The following is a 20,634-nucleotide window of genomic DNA, read 5'->3' on the forward strand; positions in this document are numbered from 1 at the left end:
CAAATCACCATTTTTCTCTTGACGGCTCCATCAACACTGAAGAGGTTAACAAATGAATAGTGGAAGGACACTGAAGCAGTAAAAATATGAGTAAAAGGTAAAAATCCAAGATATAAAAACACAAAAACTAACAAATCCTGATTAAGTCAAGTTTCACATTACCACTGAACATGTTCCTTTGTACATTTATTTACCTTGAATGACTGTAAATCTTAAATGTTTTGATAATAACAATCAGATCATCATTGTTTGGTGTTTTTTATGTCACTAAACTATTGCCATGTATTGACTGCTGTGTCGTTATCGTAGTATAAATACTTAGCCTTCATGTACCTTACACAGTAGACTCAAAATGTACTAATTGATTTACTTTAAACACTTCATTATTGGCAATGGTTTCTTGTTTAATAAGTTGCTGATCATAAAAAATAAATCAGGCAGTTTGATTGACAGGAGAGATGATCAGAGGGGCAGAGTTTTTACCACCATAATTAGGACCAGGGCTGAAGTATGGGTAGAGTTTCTCAGTGAAGGAGCAGCCAGTAAAGGAGTAGATAAGAGCTGCAGCATCTACGTCATAAAAGGAGACTAGACCCTCCTCATAATCCACAAACACTCCCACCTTCTGAGGACGAGACTCCAGAGAGAGATCATTTAAAAAACCAGTGAGAGCTTTGTAGTTATTTCCATTTCTCAACCATATAGCCCAGAACCCCTTCTGGGGAATCAGTATGATTTTTCCCTTCCTGTTGATCGACTCTCTGGCCACTCCTAAATCCCAGTCAGTCTTCTCTTTAACTTGAACCTCAAAGTAAAATCTGCCTGAAGAGAAACTCTGTTTTCCTAAAACATTACCACAATCTGAAAATCTCTCTAGGTTGTCTGGGAGATTCTTCTTCACATCACCATGATGTACTTGTTTCCCATCATCAGACAGGATGAGTTTAGGATATGCTGTATCAGGATCAAGAGTCACATTCACTGCATACTGCTGGACCCTCTTCAGCTCAGCTTCAGCGAGCAGCTTCTTCATCTGTTTACTGAGCGTCTCCTCCAGCTGAGCCACAGCTTTCACCACAGTCCCCTTATATGATGGTGGACGGACGCTGACCTCTGTCCAGTCTTTGGTGGGTGGAGCAGCTTTCAGGGATGGGAAGTTTTGGAGGAAGTGGAGGTGGTCTTCAGAGTGTGAGAGCTTCTCCACCTCAGAGCTTCTCTTCTTCAGCTCAGAGATTTCCTGTTCCAGCTCTTTGATGAAGTCTTCAGCCTGTTTCTCTGTTGTTCTTTGCTTCTCTTCAGTCGTCTCAATGAGCTCATTCAGGCTTCTCTCAACAGACTCCTTCAGAGCAGTGAAGACCTGAACACCTTCTGCTTTCTCTCTGTCTGCAGCTTCCTTACTGAGGTCAACTGAGTGTTTGATCTCTTGAATCTTCAGTCGTCTCTTCTGGATCATCTCCTGAATTTCAGCCTCTGTCTTCCCCAGCTCTGCCTTCTGTCTTTCATATTCTTCTTTCATAGGAACAAACTCATGTGTCTTGTGGTCAGAAGAGGTGCAGAGTGTGCAGACACATGTCTGGTCGGTCTTACAGAACAGCTCCAGAGGTTTATCGTGCTTCATACACATCCTGTCTTCCAGGTTCTCCACAGGGTCGATCAGCTGATGTCTTTCCTCATGTGAAGGTGTCAGATGAGGCTCCCGGTGTGTTCGAACTAACCAAAGTGTAACCAAAGAAAAAGAAAAACACATTTGGATTGGTATGATATTTCATGTCAACAACATTATAAACAAATTTAGCCCTAAACAGATAGTACACAGTGACAAAGTACCTGACCACAGTAATTGATAATAACCTGAGAAAGAAGGTGACAATGTACAGACTGAGAGACCACAGTCTGGCAGACACATGCAGACCTGCTCAGAAGACAGGTTCTGCTGTAATTGTAAAGAGGGAGCTTTAAACATAATTACACTTTCTATCAGCATGCCAAAACTACAGAAATATTAGAAAGGGATTCCTTCCAAAATAAAAAAAGAGAGAGGAAAGAATCCTCATTCTGGAGGAAAAGAAGAAGTGCAGTGTTGGCTGATGAGTCATTTTCTGTCACAACAGATAGGACATAGACATATAGACAGACATTTATAAAAGTTACCTCTCGTTACCATATTCTATTTATCACCATCTCCTCTAGTTTTCTATGTTATTCATAGAATACATGTCAAAAAGTCATGAATATTGAATTGAGCCTCACAATGGATGAAGGCCAGACACACTGGAATCACCAGAAACACCAGAAGCACCAGACAAGACTTCAGTTTGGTTCCAGTACAGGCGTCACAGGGAACTTCTCCTGGTTTGGCAGCTTGTTGCTCTGAGCTGCTGCTGCTGGCTTTCTGTTGAGCTTCCTGTCTGAACTGAGGAAGCATCTCAGAGATGAAAGTGTTGATGTGAAGCTCAGGTCTTGTGATGAAAACCTTTTTACACATTGGACACAGGTACTGGCCATTACTGTTCCAGTGTTGATTGATGCAGTTTTTGCAGAAGTTGTGTCCACATGGTGTGCTGACTGGATCAGTGAACACATCCAGACAGATGGAGCACAGAAACTGATCTTCAGATTGCAGATAGCTGGCAGCAGACATATCTACGCACTGAGAGCAAACGTGAAACTGAAAAAAGAATTGCAAGAATATTCATTAAGTAAGTCAGTATTTCATAAATGTTGCAGTTATGATGAAAAAAACATGACCTTTTTTGTTCAATGCAACTACACTTGACTTAACAATACCAACCTCATTATTTTTGTATGTTTGTATTTAAGTCTTTTTGCTGCTGTAACACTAATGTTTTAGGCCCTGAGTCTTAGATTTTGATAATGTTTATTGATCAGAGGAAGTAAAGGAAATTCCCCTGGTTTAAGGAAATACAGCTCAATCTGTGTCTTTAAGTTTGTGTCTGGTTTAGTTGTGTAACATATGTATGGGGACTGATCCCACTGGAGCTGTTGTGTATTACTCTTTCAGACACATCACCTGTGGTGGCAATACACCGATTGGCAATATATAAGCACTACACCTGTGTGGCCACTCCGGTAACCATTGTTTGGAAAGCGTTTCGGAGCAGGTAGTAGCTGGAGAGATAGTCTCTCCACTCAGAGAACCTACATTACCATGTAACCATCAGTTCTATGTCATGTCAAGACTATGGGGTTTCTGTAAGACACACCACAAGGAAACCAATTACACCATGCTGCACCTGTGGGAGCACAAGCAGCTGATGACTTCAAATGAGACTGTAGGAGCCATATATTGATTTGTTTATCAGTTATTCTGTGTTTAATTAGCTTTGTCTTGTTGCCATGGTGATATGTAGTGTTTGGGGTCACGTGGGCACTGTAGCCACAGCCGGTAGGCTATATCAGTACCTGCTTCACCTGCACTGGGGAGGGAGGCGAGTCTAGGTAGCCGTAATTTTTGTTGACCGCATTTTATTATCGCTGTTTGTTTGCTCTGATACACATATAACATCCTATGGGCACGTGTAAAGCCGCTGTAGTATTCATTTCATTCATTAAAACTCTGAAACTTCTTTTGGACTCAGTGTGCTTCTCATGGAACAGCAGCAGCGTGTCATTCAAATACAAAACCTATTCTGCCTCATCAGCGACTTTTTAAAAAGGTACTGGAAAGCCGCTACAGAGACGTCACCGCCACAAGAATCTCTCATGTGCTCAAACCAAGGAACTATTTACAAATATACACTATGTACACATCCATGACCTAGGCGCAAGATGCCACCCAGGCCAAGCTGGCTTGGACTGGCTGGCATGGGCATTACATCTGAGGGTGTAATGCAGGATCTGGGTACAGCACCACCCTAGCACCCCTAGGCAAGAGGTTGCACAGTCCTCATACACTTAAAGAACATGGGGCTCACTCACCCCTTTTGCCAACACAATAGCCAATAAGAATGCTGTCTTGAGGGAAAGCCATTGCAGCCTAACCGTTTCCAGAGGCTCGAGCGGGCCATGCCACAAGGCTGATAGAACCATCTCCAAATTCCATGGGGGGCCTCCTGGAAGAGGGCTCAACTCTACAAGCAAGCCTAAGAAACTGAGCAATAAGGTCACAATAACCCCTTGCCAGTCTACGAGGCCCTTCATGGCTGCTACCATCCTTCTCAAAGTTGAGGGAGACTTGCTTGCCTCCAACATCTCCTGGAGGAACTGAAGGATGACAAGGGCCATGCATGTTCAGAAGAGCCAGAGGCACAACATGCACTGTGGCTGCCATCAACCCCAAGAGGCAGACACACAGTGTCCAGGTCACCCTGGCCCAAAACAGAACTGTGACAAGCAAGCCCTGGGGGCAGCCTGTCTCACAGGAGTCAAGGAAAGAGTCCCTGCATTACCTCAAAGGATGAATCCCTCTTGGACGCCAAGAGGACTTCATCCTTTGAGTTAATGCCCAGGATGCCCCCTGCATCAGACATGGGGGATACCAAATGCAGTTCTTCCTGCCCTAACCAGATGGGGGCAGGGTGCTGGATAGTAGATGGGGCCATAACCATAGCTGCAGTAGGGGGCATTGCCACTCTTACCCTGACAGCCACTCCAGGGGTATGAGGTGATTGTGCAACTGGGTCATTCCAAACCAACACTCTTGGCCACTTTGTATTATACAGCCGCTCAGTGAGAGTGCCTGGACCTTTGATAGAAAACACTTGAGCCCTAGCCTCCCTCACTACAGCTGGCAGGATAAAACAATTCATGCAATGTACACACTGGTTGTGACCATCTTCCAAATATTTATCCCACAGCTCGCTATTTGCTCCTCTATACAGCACTCACTGAAAATAATGCATGCACTAGTGGCACTAATCACTCGCCTTAGAATCACACGCTAACACGAAAGCAAAGTTTTAGCCTGTGGAGGCATGCTTGTTGCACTTCCGTACAGCTTCCCGTAGGTATTACCAGCGGCCAAAATACACCCGTCGCCCTCCAACTAGGTCTGATTCAATGAGGAACTTTAATGGCAGTGCAGGATTTCATGGGAGACAATGGCTATGCATGTGGACCGGTACAACCAACATCACAAGGCAACACTCTTTAACCAGTCTGTGTGATAAAAAAGATTGCAGCTTCACAGAGAGAGGGGCATGTAGACCAGCTCTCCCAAACACAAAGTAGGTGGATAATACTGCACACAATATGTCAAACACATGTTACTCTCTTTAGGCTCTCAAGAGAATTACACATACAACTGCTTGCAGTGGAAATCAAGGAATCGGAGTAGCCACACAGATGTAGTGCTCATATAGCCACAGGTTGCCAATCAGTGTGTGGCCACCACAGGTGAAGTGTCTTAAAGAGTAATCCACAACAGCTGCCTCAGTGTGGTCAGTCCCCATACATATGTAGAATGGAGCGATAATCTTGACATGATTGAGAACACTAAATATCAGGTTGTGTGTAACATTAAAACTATTTACAAGGCTTTTTGGCATCTATCAATCATAATTTACTTTCATACCGCATAGGAAATGAATGGCTTTAGATAGAAAATGCAGCATTTGTTGACACTGTTTCATGTTGAGTCTGATTTTCTGTCTCAGCAGTCATTTTCCTGCCATTCCTGTCATCACTACATCAAAGTAAAATATCTGCAAGTCTAGTTTTGCAAAACTGCAAGTGTGTAATTAAAGTGCAGGTAATTAGTTAGGGAGATTTACATTTTGTATTTTAAATGCACTGCTCTTGTTTGATTCATTTATGTTCATGTTATGTATAATTTAAGTTACAGTGTGTGAAAAGGGACATTTCACCTTTATGCATTAGAATGGCAGATGAGATAAAAACATCTAAATCTATCACAACATGAATACAGTACTTAATCTCAGTACTAATAAAGACACAACTATTTGCATAAGCTACTGCCACATATCATTAATCAGCACAGATATTAAAATCATTAGCAAAGTATTAACATTTTTAATTAAATGAGTCATTTCATGTCTAATTCACCCTGATCAAACAGGTATCACTAAAGGCAGACATTCGTCAAAAAATTGATGCTGCCTCTTCAATCTGATGAACGTTTCCATCAAAACCAAACCAATACAAAAAGTTAATCCTGTCATTAGATACAGAACATGTCCTCCTGGTTGACTCCTGATGTTAATGAGAATAACTTTTAAGTTGAACATTCACTATGACTCCCAGTCAATGAAAAACACCTTCAAATGCAAAAAATACGGTATAGAGGAAGGCGATATTTACAAAAGCCCAGTTAAAGTTTAAATCAAGGCAAAAACCAATATCCAATAATAACCTTCAACCACCATCCCTACTGGACAGCATCAATAAAACTGCTAACTCAAACAAATGTCTGTCAAAATTATACAAATATTTATATTCCACTGACTCCACCAAACCTCTTCCAATAAATAAATGGGGAAAATATCTAACAACAGGACCAGTAATGACTTCTGGACTCAAACATGCAAAAATATGCCCATGAACACTAACACAAGACGTACTCAATACAAAGTATTTGATGTTACAAATGAAAGAAACAGAATAAAAGGAAATGGACATTGTAGTGTCTTCTTAGTGTATTTTATATAGACCCTTGCCTCTGTAAGCGGTTTCTGACTCACCACTCTTTGTTTCAAACCATCATGGACTTTAATTATATATCACTATCCATACAGCCTTCTCACCATGAGTTCAACCCACCTGTCTCCAATTACTCATTCATTTATAGGATTTGTCACTGCCACCGCCCTACCACAGATGCAATACATATTAAGGACAGCAGGGGGAGACCTTCAACCATACATGTCCATAAATAATACCAATATAATTAGGTGAGCACTCTTACATCCATAAAAGTAATTAATCAAACAATAATATCATAATATAATAAATTAAATCATAATTAAGTTAAACAGCTTTAACAGAAATTAATATAGAAATAAAAGCACATGTCTTGGGGTCATAAGGACGCAACAGTCCCTTTATAATCCTTTACAACTCTGCAACAATCATACAGTCAGTCCAAAGTTCAGCTCACTGTGTGTCCTGTAAATGTTTAACCTTGCTCATTTAGTTTAACGTAAAATATAATTTAATAGAAATCTTAAATCTTGCTTGAAGATAATGATCCGACAGGTGCAGCAGTGTCTCACAACAAGAACTCATTTATACATTTATTCTTCAATTCTTTTCATTGGTGTTGCTGGAATAATATTGGAGACATTGTTCGTAATGAATGATACACATGTTTCAGTCTTTGAAGAAATGTGTCCAAACTCAGACGACCATTTATTTTACAGTTGTGAGAATTTCATTACAGAAGTATTCATTATTTGTTGTGTTTTGTAATCATAAAGAGAACAATGTTTAATTTTACTCAACCTCCCTTGACAAATGTCAGAAATGAAGAGTGTACTTGTCTGTGTTGAACTGTAAGTTTTGTGTTAATGCTGGTTGTTGAAACACAGTAAATATTATCAGCTGTACTCACCAGAGTTTGAGTCAGTCGTTGAGAAAGAAGTGAAGAACTCAGTTTAGTTTTTCTTCAGACAGAAACAGACAGTTGTGTTGACTGAAGCTCCTCTGTGTTAACTTTCTTCTCTCCTGTAGTTGTGAAAGAATCAGATGAGGAAGTTGAGGTGTGTGCAGTCTGTCCCTCCCTTTATCAAACTGTCCTCTCTCTGATGTGTGCTGTTATGCTGCCCTCTGCTGGACACAGGAGGGAAACACAGACAACTTGTACAAACCTCAGTGACTTTGAGAGGAAGACTCTGATAGCAAAATAAAACACTTCCACACACAGTTTCTCATGTTTAAAATAACATATCATGAACTTGTTATGAGGCTTTTTAAACAATTTTATTAATGACTGGACATGGACTAAGTCACATGTTTAAAAAAAATATATCATGAACTTCTTGTGAAAGCATTTAATGTTATCTGGTAATTATGGTATTCAAACACAGATCAGCCATCCTTTACATGAAACATCAACTATAAAATAATGAAAGAATAAAAACTCAAAGATGTCAAAAGTAAAACAGTAGGAAAAAAAATCAAAGAATATAATCAATGCAGAAACAAGTTGATCAATTCTAATTTAATACACTGTAATTACATTTTTTGAATAAGCAACAACAGTTTAAGGGTTTTACAAATATTGAATACATTTCAACAATTTAGCTGACCTTGAAACTAAAACACACAATGAAATATTCAAGCTCAGGGCAGCATGAATTTTATGGCTGCATCATTACATTTAATTAAAAAAAATCTTGATATATTGAACAATACATCACTGTAGATATATTTCCCTAACATTCAGTCTTGATACAGACTTTGTGTCTTTACAAACTTTGAGATGTTCACTAGATTTTAAAGCTCTGTTGGTTTGAACAAAGTTTCTCTTCACGTGTTTCTCATGATGGATCCATCAACTATGAAGAGATTAATAAATGAATAATGGAGAACTTTTCATTTTCAAATGTATCATCATTGTATGGTCTCTAATCCACTGATTGCTAGTATAGACTACTGTGCATATTTACACTGTGGATGTGAAACAATCATTAACACATTAAGTAAATAAATTGTTTAGAAACTAGATCAAGCAGGTTGATTGACAGGAGAGATGGACAGAGGGTAGGACTTTCCACCCCTATTATTAGGACAGGGACTGAAGACTGGGTAGAGTTTCTCAGTGAAGGAGCAGCCAGTAAATGCGCTGACAAGAGCTGCACATTTTAAGTTATAAAAGGAGACCAGACCCTCCTCATAATCCACAAACACCCCCACCTTCTGAGGCGGAGTCTCTGCAGTGCTATTAAGTATAGAGTTATGAACAGTATGGTAACTATCTGTATTTCTCCACGTTATAGTCCAGTAACCGTTCTCAGGGCTCAGTGTGATTTTTTTCTTCCTGTCGATCGACTCTCTGGCCACTCCTAAATCCCAGCAACTCTGTCCTCTAACCTGAACCTCAAAGTAAAATTTGCCTGAAGAGAAACTCTGCTTTCCTAAAACATTAACAGAAGACAAAAATCTCTTTGAATTGTGTGGGAGATTCTTCTTCATCACATCACTATCATTTACGTGTTTCCCATCATCAGTCAGGTTGAGCCAGGGATTGGCTGTATCAGGATCAAGAGTCACATCCACTGCATACTGCTTGACCGTCGTCAGCTCCGGCAGAGCAACACCGCTTCCCACAGGCCCGTCTTCGGATGCCAACACTACAGAAATATTAGAGAAGAATTATTTCCAAAACTTGAGATGAAACTGCCCCAAATTCTGATGTCTGAAAGAAAGAGAAAAATAACCCCTTATTCTGAGGCAAGAAGAAGAATCAGAGCTGGTGACTCGGACTTGCGACTCGTACTCGAGTCGCACTTAAGTCGCACTACACATTGACTTCAGACTCGACTCGGACTCGACCTCAAAAGACTTCAGACTCGACTCGGACTCGAGGCTGGAGACTCGCAAATGACCATTATTTTCATGTTATTTATATTCTCATTATTTATTATCTGTCATTCGTCTTCTCTGTTTGCATTTGAGAAGTGATCTCTGGCTGTGACTAAGGCTGACAGTAAACACCAACATCACGCACGCGCCGTGTGTACGTGCGCATTTTGAGCAGAGCCCGTCTACTACGGTATACTGTATTAGAAACTCTCTGATTTCAAGACAATGGCGAGTGAAAGAAGCCCAACAGGAGTCCCTTGGATCGTTACATTTGGCTACAATGCCTTCACGCAGTCAGCCAACAAACGGACAGCAGTGTGTGTTATCATTTACAACATTACTAAGACACAGTTATTTCTTGCTAAGGAAAATATTTGTTTTTGTTTTTTTTTCAGGAATGTGAAAGAGGTTTTAAAGAACCAGTTTTTCATTTTTAAGTTAGTAAGTCAAATGAGTACAACTCATAATTTACTTGCACCATTGTGGGTGTGTTTTTTCATTTATTGTTAAAATGCAAAATATTGTGTGCTGCGTGCCTGTTATCAAAATACATTGTTGGTGCGATATATTTCTTTTATTGTATTTTACAGCATTGTTAAAAAAAACTCTTGTTAAAGAAAAATAAAGTTATGAAATTGAATTATTTTTTCCACATCACATTGCTGTAGATTCTAGTGAAACAATCATCAATACTGTCTTATATAGAGGATTTTACAGCTTATAGAATTTGATTTAGTGTTTGCGAGAGACTTGAAACTTGACCTGGACTCTTAACCAGAGACTTGAGACTTGACTTGGACTTGACCCTCAAAGACTTGAGACTTGACTCAGACTCTCACTCAAAGACTTGAGACTTGACTTGGACTTGCAAAAAATGACTTGTGAACACCTCTGAGAAGAATATTCAGTGTTGGACACTAAATATGTCACTTCCTCTCACAACAGGCAAGTCATAGGCATAAAGATGGATAGACATTTATAAAAATCACTTGTAATTACCATATTCTACTCACCGCCAGCTTTAGTTTTTCCAATGTTATTTATCATATACCATTACTATTAACATTAAATTATTTTATTATCAGTAGGTTTTCTTTAGTTATCTTGTCTTGTGTACAAGTGTTACACCAGATACAAGTGTTACACCAGATAAGTTAGCCACTGAGCTAGTAGCTGAGTTAGTAGCAGAGTTAGCAGCAGAAAGCTCTCAGACGTAGTGTCCATGTTTCTGGTAGAGGTGGTGACTTTGATTGACAGGTGACACTTGGCAGGGGGCGGGGTTTCAGCGAACTCGGCGGCCACGCCCACAGTGTTTGGTAGCAGAGAAAGAGGCTGATTTTTACACAACTTTGAAGCCTAATTTCATATATTTGGCAATTTTTTTAATCATTCAAATTTGGCAGGGTGGTTAACAACACACTTTTCTGTGGTATGTCAAACTCAGAACACATATTTATTCTTACTTTAAATGGAACTTAATGAATTGAACTGAATTAAGTCTCACATAAGATGAAGGTCAGAACCACCAGAATCACCAGAACCATCAGAGGCACCAGACAGAACTTCAGGACCTTCCGTTTGATGGCACGAGATGTATCTATACAAAGAGAACAAAAGTGGAAATGTCAAAATAAATTTATTTGCAGAAATATTAATTGTATGTTGGGTATGACAATTATGGGGAACCGTAGTTTAACTTCACTCAAATTAAATCAGACCTGTCAGTATTTTTGGGCCTAAGCTTCTTCAGTCTGTATGCTGTGTGTGCGTAAGTGTGATTTTTCCATAGATGAAATCAAAAACCTCACCTAGTTAAAAAGACAGCTCAGTCTGTGTATTTATGTCCATAGCTAGTTTAGGTATGTATTTTCTTTTGACACCACTGATCACTAAATCCTGTTACAGAGACTGGGACATTTAATGTCCATTAAAAAGGACTGCATTAAGCTGGTTTAAGTCTTATTTATTACATAGATTTCAGTTTGCACATTTGCAAATCCTCCATGCACACGGTGTTCCTCAGGGTTCAGTGCTTGGACCAAGACTATTCACTTATACATATGTGCTTCCTTTAGGTCATATTATTCAGAAACACTCCATAAATTTTCATTGTTATGCGGACAACACTCAATTGTATCTTTCAATAAAGCCAAATGAATCCAACCAATTAAATAAACTACAAACATGGCAGTTCTGTGTAAGGCAGACACTACTGAGCATGTGCAGCTTTGAGCAGCTTTACCTTCACTCTGACGGTTGTTGGTCAGAGGCTGAGAGGGGGAAGGTCCTCTGTTCTCTGAAGAGTCCTTATCATTAATATTATCTGGCACATAGAGGAAAGACAAATATTCATTTAAAATGTAGTAAGCCTGTATTAAATTAACATGAGAGGCACAAAACTTCACATCACCACAAAAAGATCTGAGATGTAAATGAGCCACAGTTCAGACTTAAAGTCACTAAATCTGCTGCAGTGTTCTTAAGTTAGGAAACGATTCCTTCCTGAAACAATATTTAGCAGAGGTCCAGAGGAGTTCTCACCTGTTAATAATGTGAAAACTACACCAACAAATACAAACCAGAGATTACAGCAGCTTTACCTTCACTGTGACTGCTGATAGTGGAAACTTCAAGAAGAGGATGTGTCTGACAGGAGGAAGGTCCTCTGTTTACTGAAGCCTCCAGATCAGTACTGACATCCACTGAAAGAGATAATTAATAATCAATAAAATATAATAATATGGAATTTATCTATGAAAATAATGTAACATAATAATAATGTGACAGTTTTTTTGTGAATAAAGTTTAAAACTGAGGATGACTTTATCAGAGAGGAAGTGAAGACTTTTCCACTGACAGTGAAAGCAGAGGTGTTTGTGTTAATCATGGTGGACAGATGGAGGTCTGTGTGAATGTGGAAGTTCTTCAGTATTAAAACTAATAAATAGGGGTTGAGTATAGCTCAGTGGGTAGAGCACCCGCTCCATGTGTTGAGGCTACAGTCCTTGCTGCAGGTGACCCCAGTCCTATCCTGCATGTCATTCCCCCCTCTCTGCCTCCAGTTTCCTGTCTCTCTCCACTTACCTGTACAATAAAGGCAAAAAGCCCCAAAAAATATACTAAACTTATAAATAACATGAATGTAACACTTCTGTGTTAACTCCACAGTCTGGATGTGAGAGATGCATCTTGTGCTGTTCACACAAGTTAATGTTAATATCTTGTTTTAGTATCTAAATCTCTCACCCTGCAGTGACATCATGTTTCTGTCTTCCTGTGACTGGCCTTCTGGTCCTGAGCTGATGTCTGATAAACTCTGCAGCAGATCATTCCTGCTGATCATCTCTAAAATCTTCTTGGTCGCCTCCACAGCTCCAGGAAGTTGGTAGGTCTTCACCATCAGATCCACAGTGTCTTGTCTCTCTGCATTCTGCAGCTGGGATTCTTTGATGGTTTGGTAGCCTTCCAGACCTTCAACCTTTAGGTGCCACTTGAAGTCCACAAATTCCTCCTCTGTTAAATCCTTCAACGTGTTCAAGAGCTCCACCGTCTTCACCATCTTTCCCTGTTAAAATTACAGAATATTTTCATGAATGACTTATTTCCAGAAACACTATTCTACGGCCAGACTATCTTCCCTGCTCCGATGCTGAGTATTGCTTTTGAATAAAAACATCACCATGTATCACATGCTACTTGTGCTGTAAGATGTGAGACAGTACGGTGAGAATTCAATGGCAGTTATAATGTTTACGACTGATTTAGCAGTAAAGGCTTGGATCAGATTTCTAAATTTGTATTGGAGCCTGGAGCTAGAAATGTTAGCTGTTTGATAATTAACTGTCAGAATATTTTCTTATTTTCTTTCTTCTTTCTGTATTTTCTTACTTTAAAAATAAAAAAAAGCATTTCACATGTAATGTACAAACAGTGCAGAAAATAAGGACTCACATGTGAAATCAAGATGGGAAGAAACCACAGAGAGCTGATATGTATGAAGTCAGCAAGACTAAAACAATGGTTAAGACTGCAACAACATCAGTTATGTAAGTTTATTGCAGGTCAGACTACCAGAATGTGTGACGAACATGAATCGTAAATGGAAGATAACTCACAGTCTGACAATTCAGTTTTCTTCATGAAAAAGTTCATGAACATTTAAAAAAATGACATTTGGAGAATTCATATTTCAATCAATCTAAGTCTTCCTGATTGCAGCTAAACTCCAAGAAAGAGAGAGACAGTGATTAGCAGACCCTGCTGTCTTAATAACATTAATGCTACAGGACTCAACACTCCGTCAGATCGGTTGGTTAACTTAAATGAGGTCGACCATCCCTTAAAACAGTGAAGAGACAGAAATGTTTTTAACACTCACAGAGAGACAACAGCTGTTTTTTTCCTGACTAAAGTCTTGTTGGTTGTAGATTCTTCTGCAGACTGAGAGAACTGAATCTGTGGAGTCTTTATGAGCCGGTCAGCAGAGCTGAGAGACATGAAGAGAGATGAACGTCTCAAACAGGAACTGAAACTTCACATTTCCTCACGTGAGAGAAAAAGATAATGATTGGTTAAAAGTAGTTTTACGCCCTTACAGCGTATTTGGATTGAAGGTTTATTATTTTATTATTATTTTAACAGATTTGCAACAAGTAATAAATAGCCTACTTCAATCAGGCACATTTCCTAAACCCCTAAAAGTAGCTGCCATTAAGCCACTCTTAAAAAAGAGAACGCTGGATGCTTCCATGTTAACCAACCACAGACCTCAAATCTTCCTTTTATAGCCAAGATCGTTGAGAAAGTGTTTTTTAATCAACTCAGCAATTTCTTGAACTCCAGTGGCCTTTTTGACAAAGTTCAATCAGGCTTCCGACCTCACCACAGTACAGAAGCAGCTCTTATTAGAGTGTTAAATGACATAAGGTTGAACACTGACTCAGGCAAGGTGTCAGTTCTGGTCCTGTTGGATCTCAGTGCTGCATTTGACACTGTGGATCACAGTATACTGTTGAACAGGTTGGAAACTTGGGCAGGACTCAGCAGAAAAGTCCTAGACTGGTTCAGGTCCTACTTGGAAGAGCGGAGTTATTTTGTGACCATTGGAAGTTATGAATCTGATCGAGTGGCTATGACATGTGGAGTTCCTCAGGGGTCAGTTCTTGGACCCCTTCTGTTCAGTCTATATATGCTGCCCTTGGGTCAAATTCTGCAGAACTCTAATGTACACTATCACAGTTATGCAGATGACACACAGATATACCTAGCATTGTCCCCAGATGACTACAGTCCAATACAGTCATTGTGTCACTGTTTAGAGCAAGTAACTAATTGGATGAACCAAAATTTCCTTCAATTAAATCAGGACAAAACTGAGCTCATTGTTTTTGGCAATGAAGAGAAGAAGATTGCTGTCAGTAAACATCTCGAGTCACTCTCTCTAAAAACTAGGGACCAAGTCCGAAACCTTGGCGTGCTGATAGACAATCAAATCAATCACCAAAACAGCTTCTATCAGCTTAAGAACATATCCAGAGTGAAGGGTTTTATGTCTCAAACAGACCAGGAGAAGTTGATTCATGCTTTCATCTAAAGTAGACTCGACTACTGTAACGGTCTTCTGACTGGACTCCCACAAAAAAGCATTAAACAGCTGCAGCTCATTCAGAACGCTGCAGCTCAAGTTTTAACCAGAACAAAGAGATCAGAGCACATTACTCCAGTTCTAAAGTCTTTACACTGGCTCCCAGTCAGTACTCAAGTCTTTACACTGGCTCCCAGTCAGTTCTAAAGTCTTTACACTGGCTCCCAGTCAGCTATAGAATAGATTTTAAAGTTCTGCTACTGGTCTACAAATCACTGAAGGGTTTAGGTCCAGACATGAATGACATGTTAGTAGAATATAAACCGAGTAGAGCTCTGAGATCTACTGACTCAGGTCAGATAGTTGAGCCCAGAGTTCAAACTAAACATGGTGAAGCAGCTTTTACACAACTGGAACAAACTACCAGCAGAACTGAAATCAGCCCCAACTGTGAACATTTTTAAATCCAGGTTAAAAACATTTCTCTTCTCCTGAGCTTATGATTGAGCTCTTTTAAAGCACTTTACATTTTAATCTTTCATTTGCACTCTATGTCCTTTTAATGATTTTAAAGCTAATGTATTATTTTATGGTGCAATCTTATATTTAATGCTCTATTCTAGCATTTTATTTCTCTCTTTCTATTTTTCTGTACTTTGTTTTTATTATTGGGGGGGGGGGGTTAATTGTATGTTTTAAGTTTCTCAAATTACATGTTTTTCTGTTTTATGTAAATCACATTGAGTTGCCATTGTGTATAAAATGCGCTATATAAATAAAACTGCTTTGCCTTGCCTTGTAAGTGTCCGGCAGTGCTTTGGTGTCTCGTTGCTGCCTTGGTTAGGTAAGTCAAATTTGCAAACCCAGTGTGGCTCCAAACACCATGTTGATCAGTAGCAAATAACAAGCACTTCCAGCAATACAAGTTGCAGTGTTCCTCGGAGCCTGTGAGCCAGGAGTACCGCTCATAGTTAGTGGACTGAAAGTGGTGGACTTTCCGATTGTGACAGGCTTGCTAGCTTCGGAGTTGCCCCAACTTTTCTTAACAATATCCAGAGTATTGCTCTTTCATACATTGTGTCTGTGTTGATCCAGATCATTTCTGTTGTCATTAGGCGCCACATAAAACTGAACTGAACTGAATGGAATTGAAGCTAGACACATGTTTAAGAGGAGGTGTAAAGCTCTGCTTTAAATAGCCTACTCTGTTTCTGGCCAAGCATATGTGGTCTCACACCATTCATATGGTGATCATACGTAGTTTCAGTCCCCACATGATCTGAGCTCAACCACTGCGTCTCTTTTTGTCTGTTTCTCAACAAAGCAACATTTGGTCTCAGACGCCATTTTGGACATGAGTCCATCAGCCATTTTAAATCACACACACACACACACACACACACACACACACACACACACACAAACACACACACACACACACACACACACACACACAGTGTTTTAACTTTGTACCTGTGAAACCGAGAAACCTTCTGTCCCATTTACAGAACTGACTATCATTAGTATGTTTCTACTCTACTCTAGGTCAGTATTCACCTGAATATGAATGTGATATAACTTTAATGTATCAATGACATTTTTCCCCCATAATTAATTATATCAAGGCATCACTTTCTAAAATGAAATATTCAAAAACCCAAATGAAAAATAATGAAAGGTTTGATAAATAAACACCCTTAGGTATTATTAAATGTTTCTATTTTTATTACAATAGCCTAATTTAGTGTAGACTATATAGATATGCCTGTAAACTTTTCTGGGTTGTAAAGTCTTCACTGAATTCTCTTTAAAAAATTTAAATTATCTTTAATTATTTTAACATGTTCATGTGAGCAGAGAGGCTGGCTGTTGACTTACACTGTACAAACACAGTTACTGTAAATGTCTAATGTTTTAGACTTTTTAACAAGACACCATCAAAACTTATTGATTTTCTTGTTGTTCACACACACACACACACACACACACACACACACACACACACACGCACAGATCACAATAAGACGGTTCATTCACATCACAATCACAAACAATCTGAAGAATAGCAGCTAATTAAACTTTAAAGTCACTCAGAGGAACAAATGACTCTGACTTTAAGCTGTTTAACTGTGTTGCAGTTCATCCCAGTACTGAGGTGATACTGGAAACCAGTCACAGTTCATGTGAGGAACTTCAAGTCAACCTGCTCTGTGATCTGTGTCATGGTTAGCAGCTCTGAACTCAACTAAAGGTTTTTAATAACTGTGACTTAGATAACAAGGCTTCATAGACGACCTCTGACCTTCTCATGTAACCGTAGCCGTCTGCTAAGTTTTGTGTTAATGCTGGTTGTTGAAACACAGTAAATATTATCAGTTTTACTCACCAGTGTTTGAGTCAGTTGTTGAGACATCTGGAGTCTGTTATTGATCATCAGACAGTTAGTTTAGTTATTATAGAAACAGATATTTACTGAAACAGTATTTTATATGTTCATCAGTAATGAACTAGTTGAACTTAGATAATCACTTCTGCTGTCTTTGTTTCAGAGCTGAAATATGGACATTAGTCTTTTTAGATTGTTTGATTGGAGCATTAAGTGAACTGGTAAAATATCTTTCTTGTGCTTTGTGGGTGTGTCATCACCATTCATACCAGTAGTTAAATTACGAAAGCACATAAAGCATTTCTAGATATAACCTCTTAATGCTCTCAGAGTGAAACCAAAATGATGAAATTGACTTAAAAATGTACAAAATGTTCTTCCCCCTAGAGGGACCTCAACACCATTTTCTCTCAAAATTCTGTGTAAAGACTTCCGGTGACGTCATGGATGTGCTTGCAGCATAGCAGCTGAGCTCCGCCGGACAAAATTATAGATAATTATTATAGTACTGGAGGAGTTGAGGAAACTACGAAAAGAAAACCAAGACGGACACAACCACACTAAACTTGCCCTCGGCTGTGTTGAACAAACAGTTTCAGACATAAAAGACCAACTGGTGGAACACGAAGAGAGAATAGTAAGACTGGAGGAGAGAAGTGGCCGAGGATGTGGAAATACGCCAGCGCAGGGCACTGCTGCATCGCGACATTGACCTCTCGGCAAAATGCGACGACATGCAAAACAGACTGAGAAGAAACAACATCAGGATCTTTCAAATCCCGGAAGACAGTGAAAGGAAAGACATGGCTGGATTTATTAGAGCCCTGCTCCAGAAAGAACTTAAACTACCACCAGACTTGGACATTAAGATTGAAAGGGCACATTGCAGGGCACAGTGAAGGATACAATCATAAAGCAGGCATGGAGCCAGGGTCCAGTCCTCTTTCAAGGCAAGCGGATCTACTTTGACCAAGACTACTCTCCCGATCTACAGCAGAAACGGATGAGGGTACACAAAGTTATTAAACAACTTAAAAAGAAAGACATACAGCCGAGGTGTCTATACCCAACACAACTGCGTATCAAGCTGAACACTGGGGAGAAGACATTTACATCACTAACAGGTGCCGTGACGCTGTTGAAAGAGCTGGGGGTTGACATATGCTGCCAGGAGAGGGAACGCATCAAGGAAGAACTGAAGGACGGATGGAGGAGCCAAGAGAGGAGAAAAAGGAGAGTGTTTTTGTCACCAGCTGATTTCAAGGCCCTTCTGCAGGAGGAAGATTGAAGTCATTAGGATGGTTAAAAATAAAAACAAAGAAAAAACGACTTGTTTCAACCAAACCAGTCGTAAGATTGACAGTCACACATTAGGTTATATAACTAACAGGCTGCTACCAAAAAAAACCAAACATAAGCGTCATTAGGTTTTATTTTTGAGAGTTATTCAAACAAATACTGTTGTCACATTAGTGTTAGATAGTCCAGAAGTAGGCTATGCTTGAATATATGAGTGGAATACACTCATCCGGACCTTTTTTACATCTTAATGTAATATTGGTCAAACTCGCACTATGTGTGCTTTTCTCCACAGAGAGGGTAAGTCACACCTCTCTGCCCCAATATCACCGGGGATCTGACGCAGTTTTAGTTCAGTTCCAATGTCAGATTGATGAAGTGGAAGGTCAGTTTTATGTTATTGTTCTTTGCTCTTTGTTTTTCCTGACACATGCTACAGACAACGTTTTGTTAGTGATTAGACTTACAGTGATATTTATGTACAAACAGGTAGAGAGCTATATCATAAGACCATACGGAAATCATGGCTGAGCTGAATTTCATAAGTTACAATATAAGAGGAATTAACAATCCCATCAAAAGGAAAAAAATCTTGGGACAGTTAAAGAAGCTGCATTGTTCTGTTACTCTAATCCAGGAAACACACCTGTCGCAGACTGAACATTTAAAACTGAAGAGAGAATGGGTAGATCAGGTCTACAGCGCATCATGTGGGAGGAAAAAGAAGAGAGGGGTTGCTATACTATTTAATAAATCTGTATACTACAACAATGAGAAAACTTTTCAAGATAATGAAGGTTGGTATGTTATAGTGATAGGCACAATCAGAGGGAAAAAGATGACTATACTTAATGTGTACGCCCCAAATGAAGACTGCCTTCATTTTTTTTTTAAAAGATAGCAACCCTACTAGCAGATAAAAGTGAGGGGGTTATAATAGTGTGAGGTGACTTTAACTGCACCTTGGATTCAAAATTGGACAGGCTACCCGCAACAAGACAATCTCAATCCAAAATGTCCAAGGGGCTATCAGATATGATGAAGGAACTTGGTCTAGTGGACATTTGGCAACAGCATCACCCTGATGAGATGAGATTTTACTTATATGTCTCAAGTAAATGGTAGCTATTCAAGGATAGATCTCTTTTGTATATCAAAAACTTAACTATATAGAATAAAAGAAAGCACACTCGAACCAATCTCTATCTCGGACCACGGTCCTGTGACCATGAAAATTAACCTACGAGTAGACAACCACTTTAGATATTGGAGACTTAATGTTTCATTACTCACAGATATGAATATCAGGCAGGAATTAGCTCTGACTCTGAGTACTTTACTATAAATGATGATGGTAACGTGTCTCCCTCAGTCATATGGGATGCCAGTAAGGCCACAATGAGAGTGAAGATTATCTCTATAGGATCCAGAATTAAGACACAAAGGCTTGCTAAACAACAAGGATTGGAAGCTGAAATAAAAAAATTGACAAGGGAACATAAACAATTTGAAAAGAAAGACACTCTTAAAAAGTTAAAGAAAGTTAGGTTCTGACATATAAGGCAGAGAGAGCTCTGAGATATACTAATAGGAAGTATTATGAAATGGGGAATAAAGCCAGTAGGCTACTGGCCTTTTAACTCAGAAAAGCCCAATCTAGCCGTGCAGTTCCTAAAAGTAGGAACACTGAAACCAGTCAGGTTGAGACTGATCCCACTAAAATATCAGACTCATTTGCCACATATTACAAACAGCTATAGAGGGCTGAAGAACTAGAATTTAAGGAAGAGAAAACGTTGGAGTTTTTAAGACCCCTCAAAATGAATAAACTATCAAATGAGGAAGCAGCATTTTTAATAAAACC

General features: G+C 39.4%; 1 protein-coding gene across 2 annotated transcripts in view; it reads right to left on the reverse strand.

Moving 5' to 3' along the window:
• Positions 1-341: 341 nt before the first annotated feature.
• Positions 342-20,634, reverse strand: part of LOC128367758 (E3 ubiquitin-protein ligase TRIM21-like) — a 51,939-nt gene continuing 31,646 nt past the window's right edge. The window contains exons 1-4 of one of the 2 annotated variants that reach the window (XM_053328407.1): positions 12,817-13,060; positions 11,686-11,694; positions 10,850-10,857; positions 342-1,639 (exon numbers count right to left, since the gene is read on the reverse strand). In XM_053328407.1, the coding sequence (XP_053184382.1) occupies positions 434-1,639; positions 10,850-10,857; positions 11,686-11,694; positions 12,817-13,060 (1,467 nt within the window). In that variant the 3' untranslated portion in view covers positions 342-433. Of the gene's footprint in view, positions 1,711-2,250; positions 2,669-10,849; positions 10,858-11,685; positions 11,695-12,816; positions 13,061-20,634 lie in introns of those variants that run through there. The other variant, XM_053328397.1, reaches the window with a different exon arrangement.

Source organism: Scomber japonicus, chromosome 2 (assembly GCF_027409825.1).
Source record: "Scomber japonicus isolate fScoJap1 chromosome 2, fScoJap1.pri, whole genome shotgun sequence".
In the NCBI taxonomy this organism is placed as follows: Eukaryota; Metazoa; Chordata; class Actinopteri; order Scombriformes; family Scombridae; genus Scomber; species Scomber japonicus.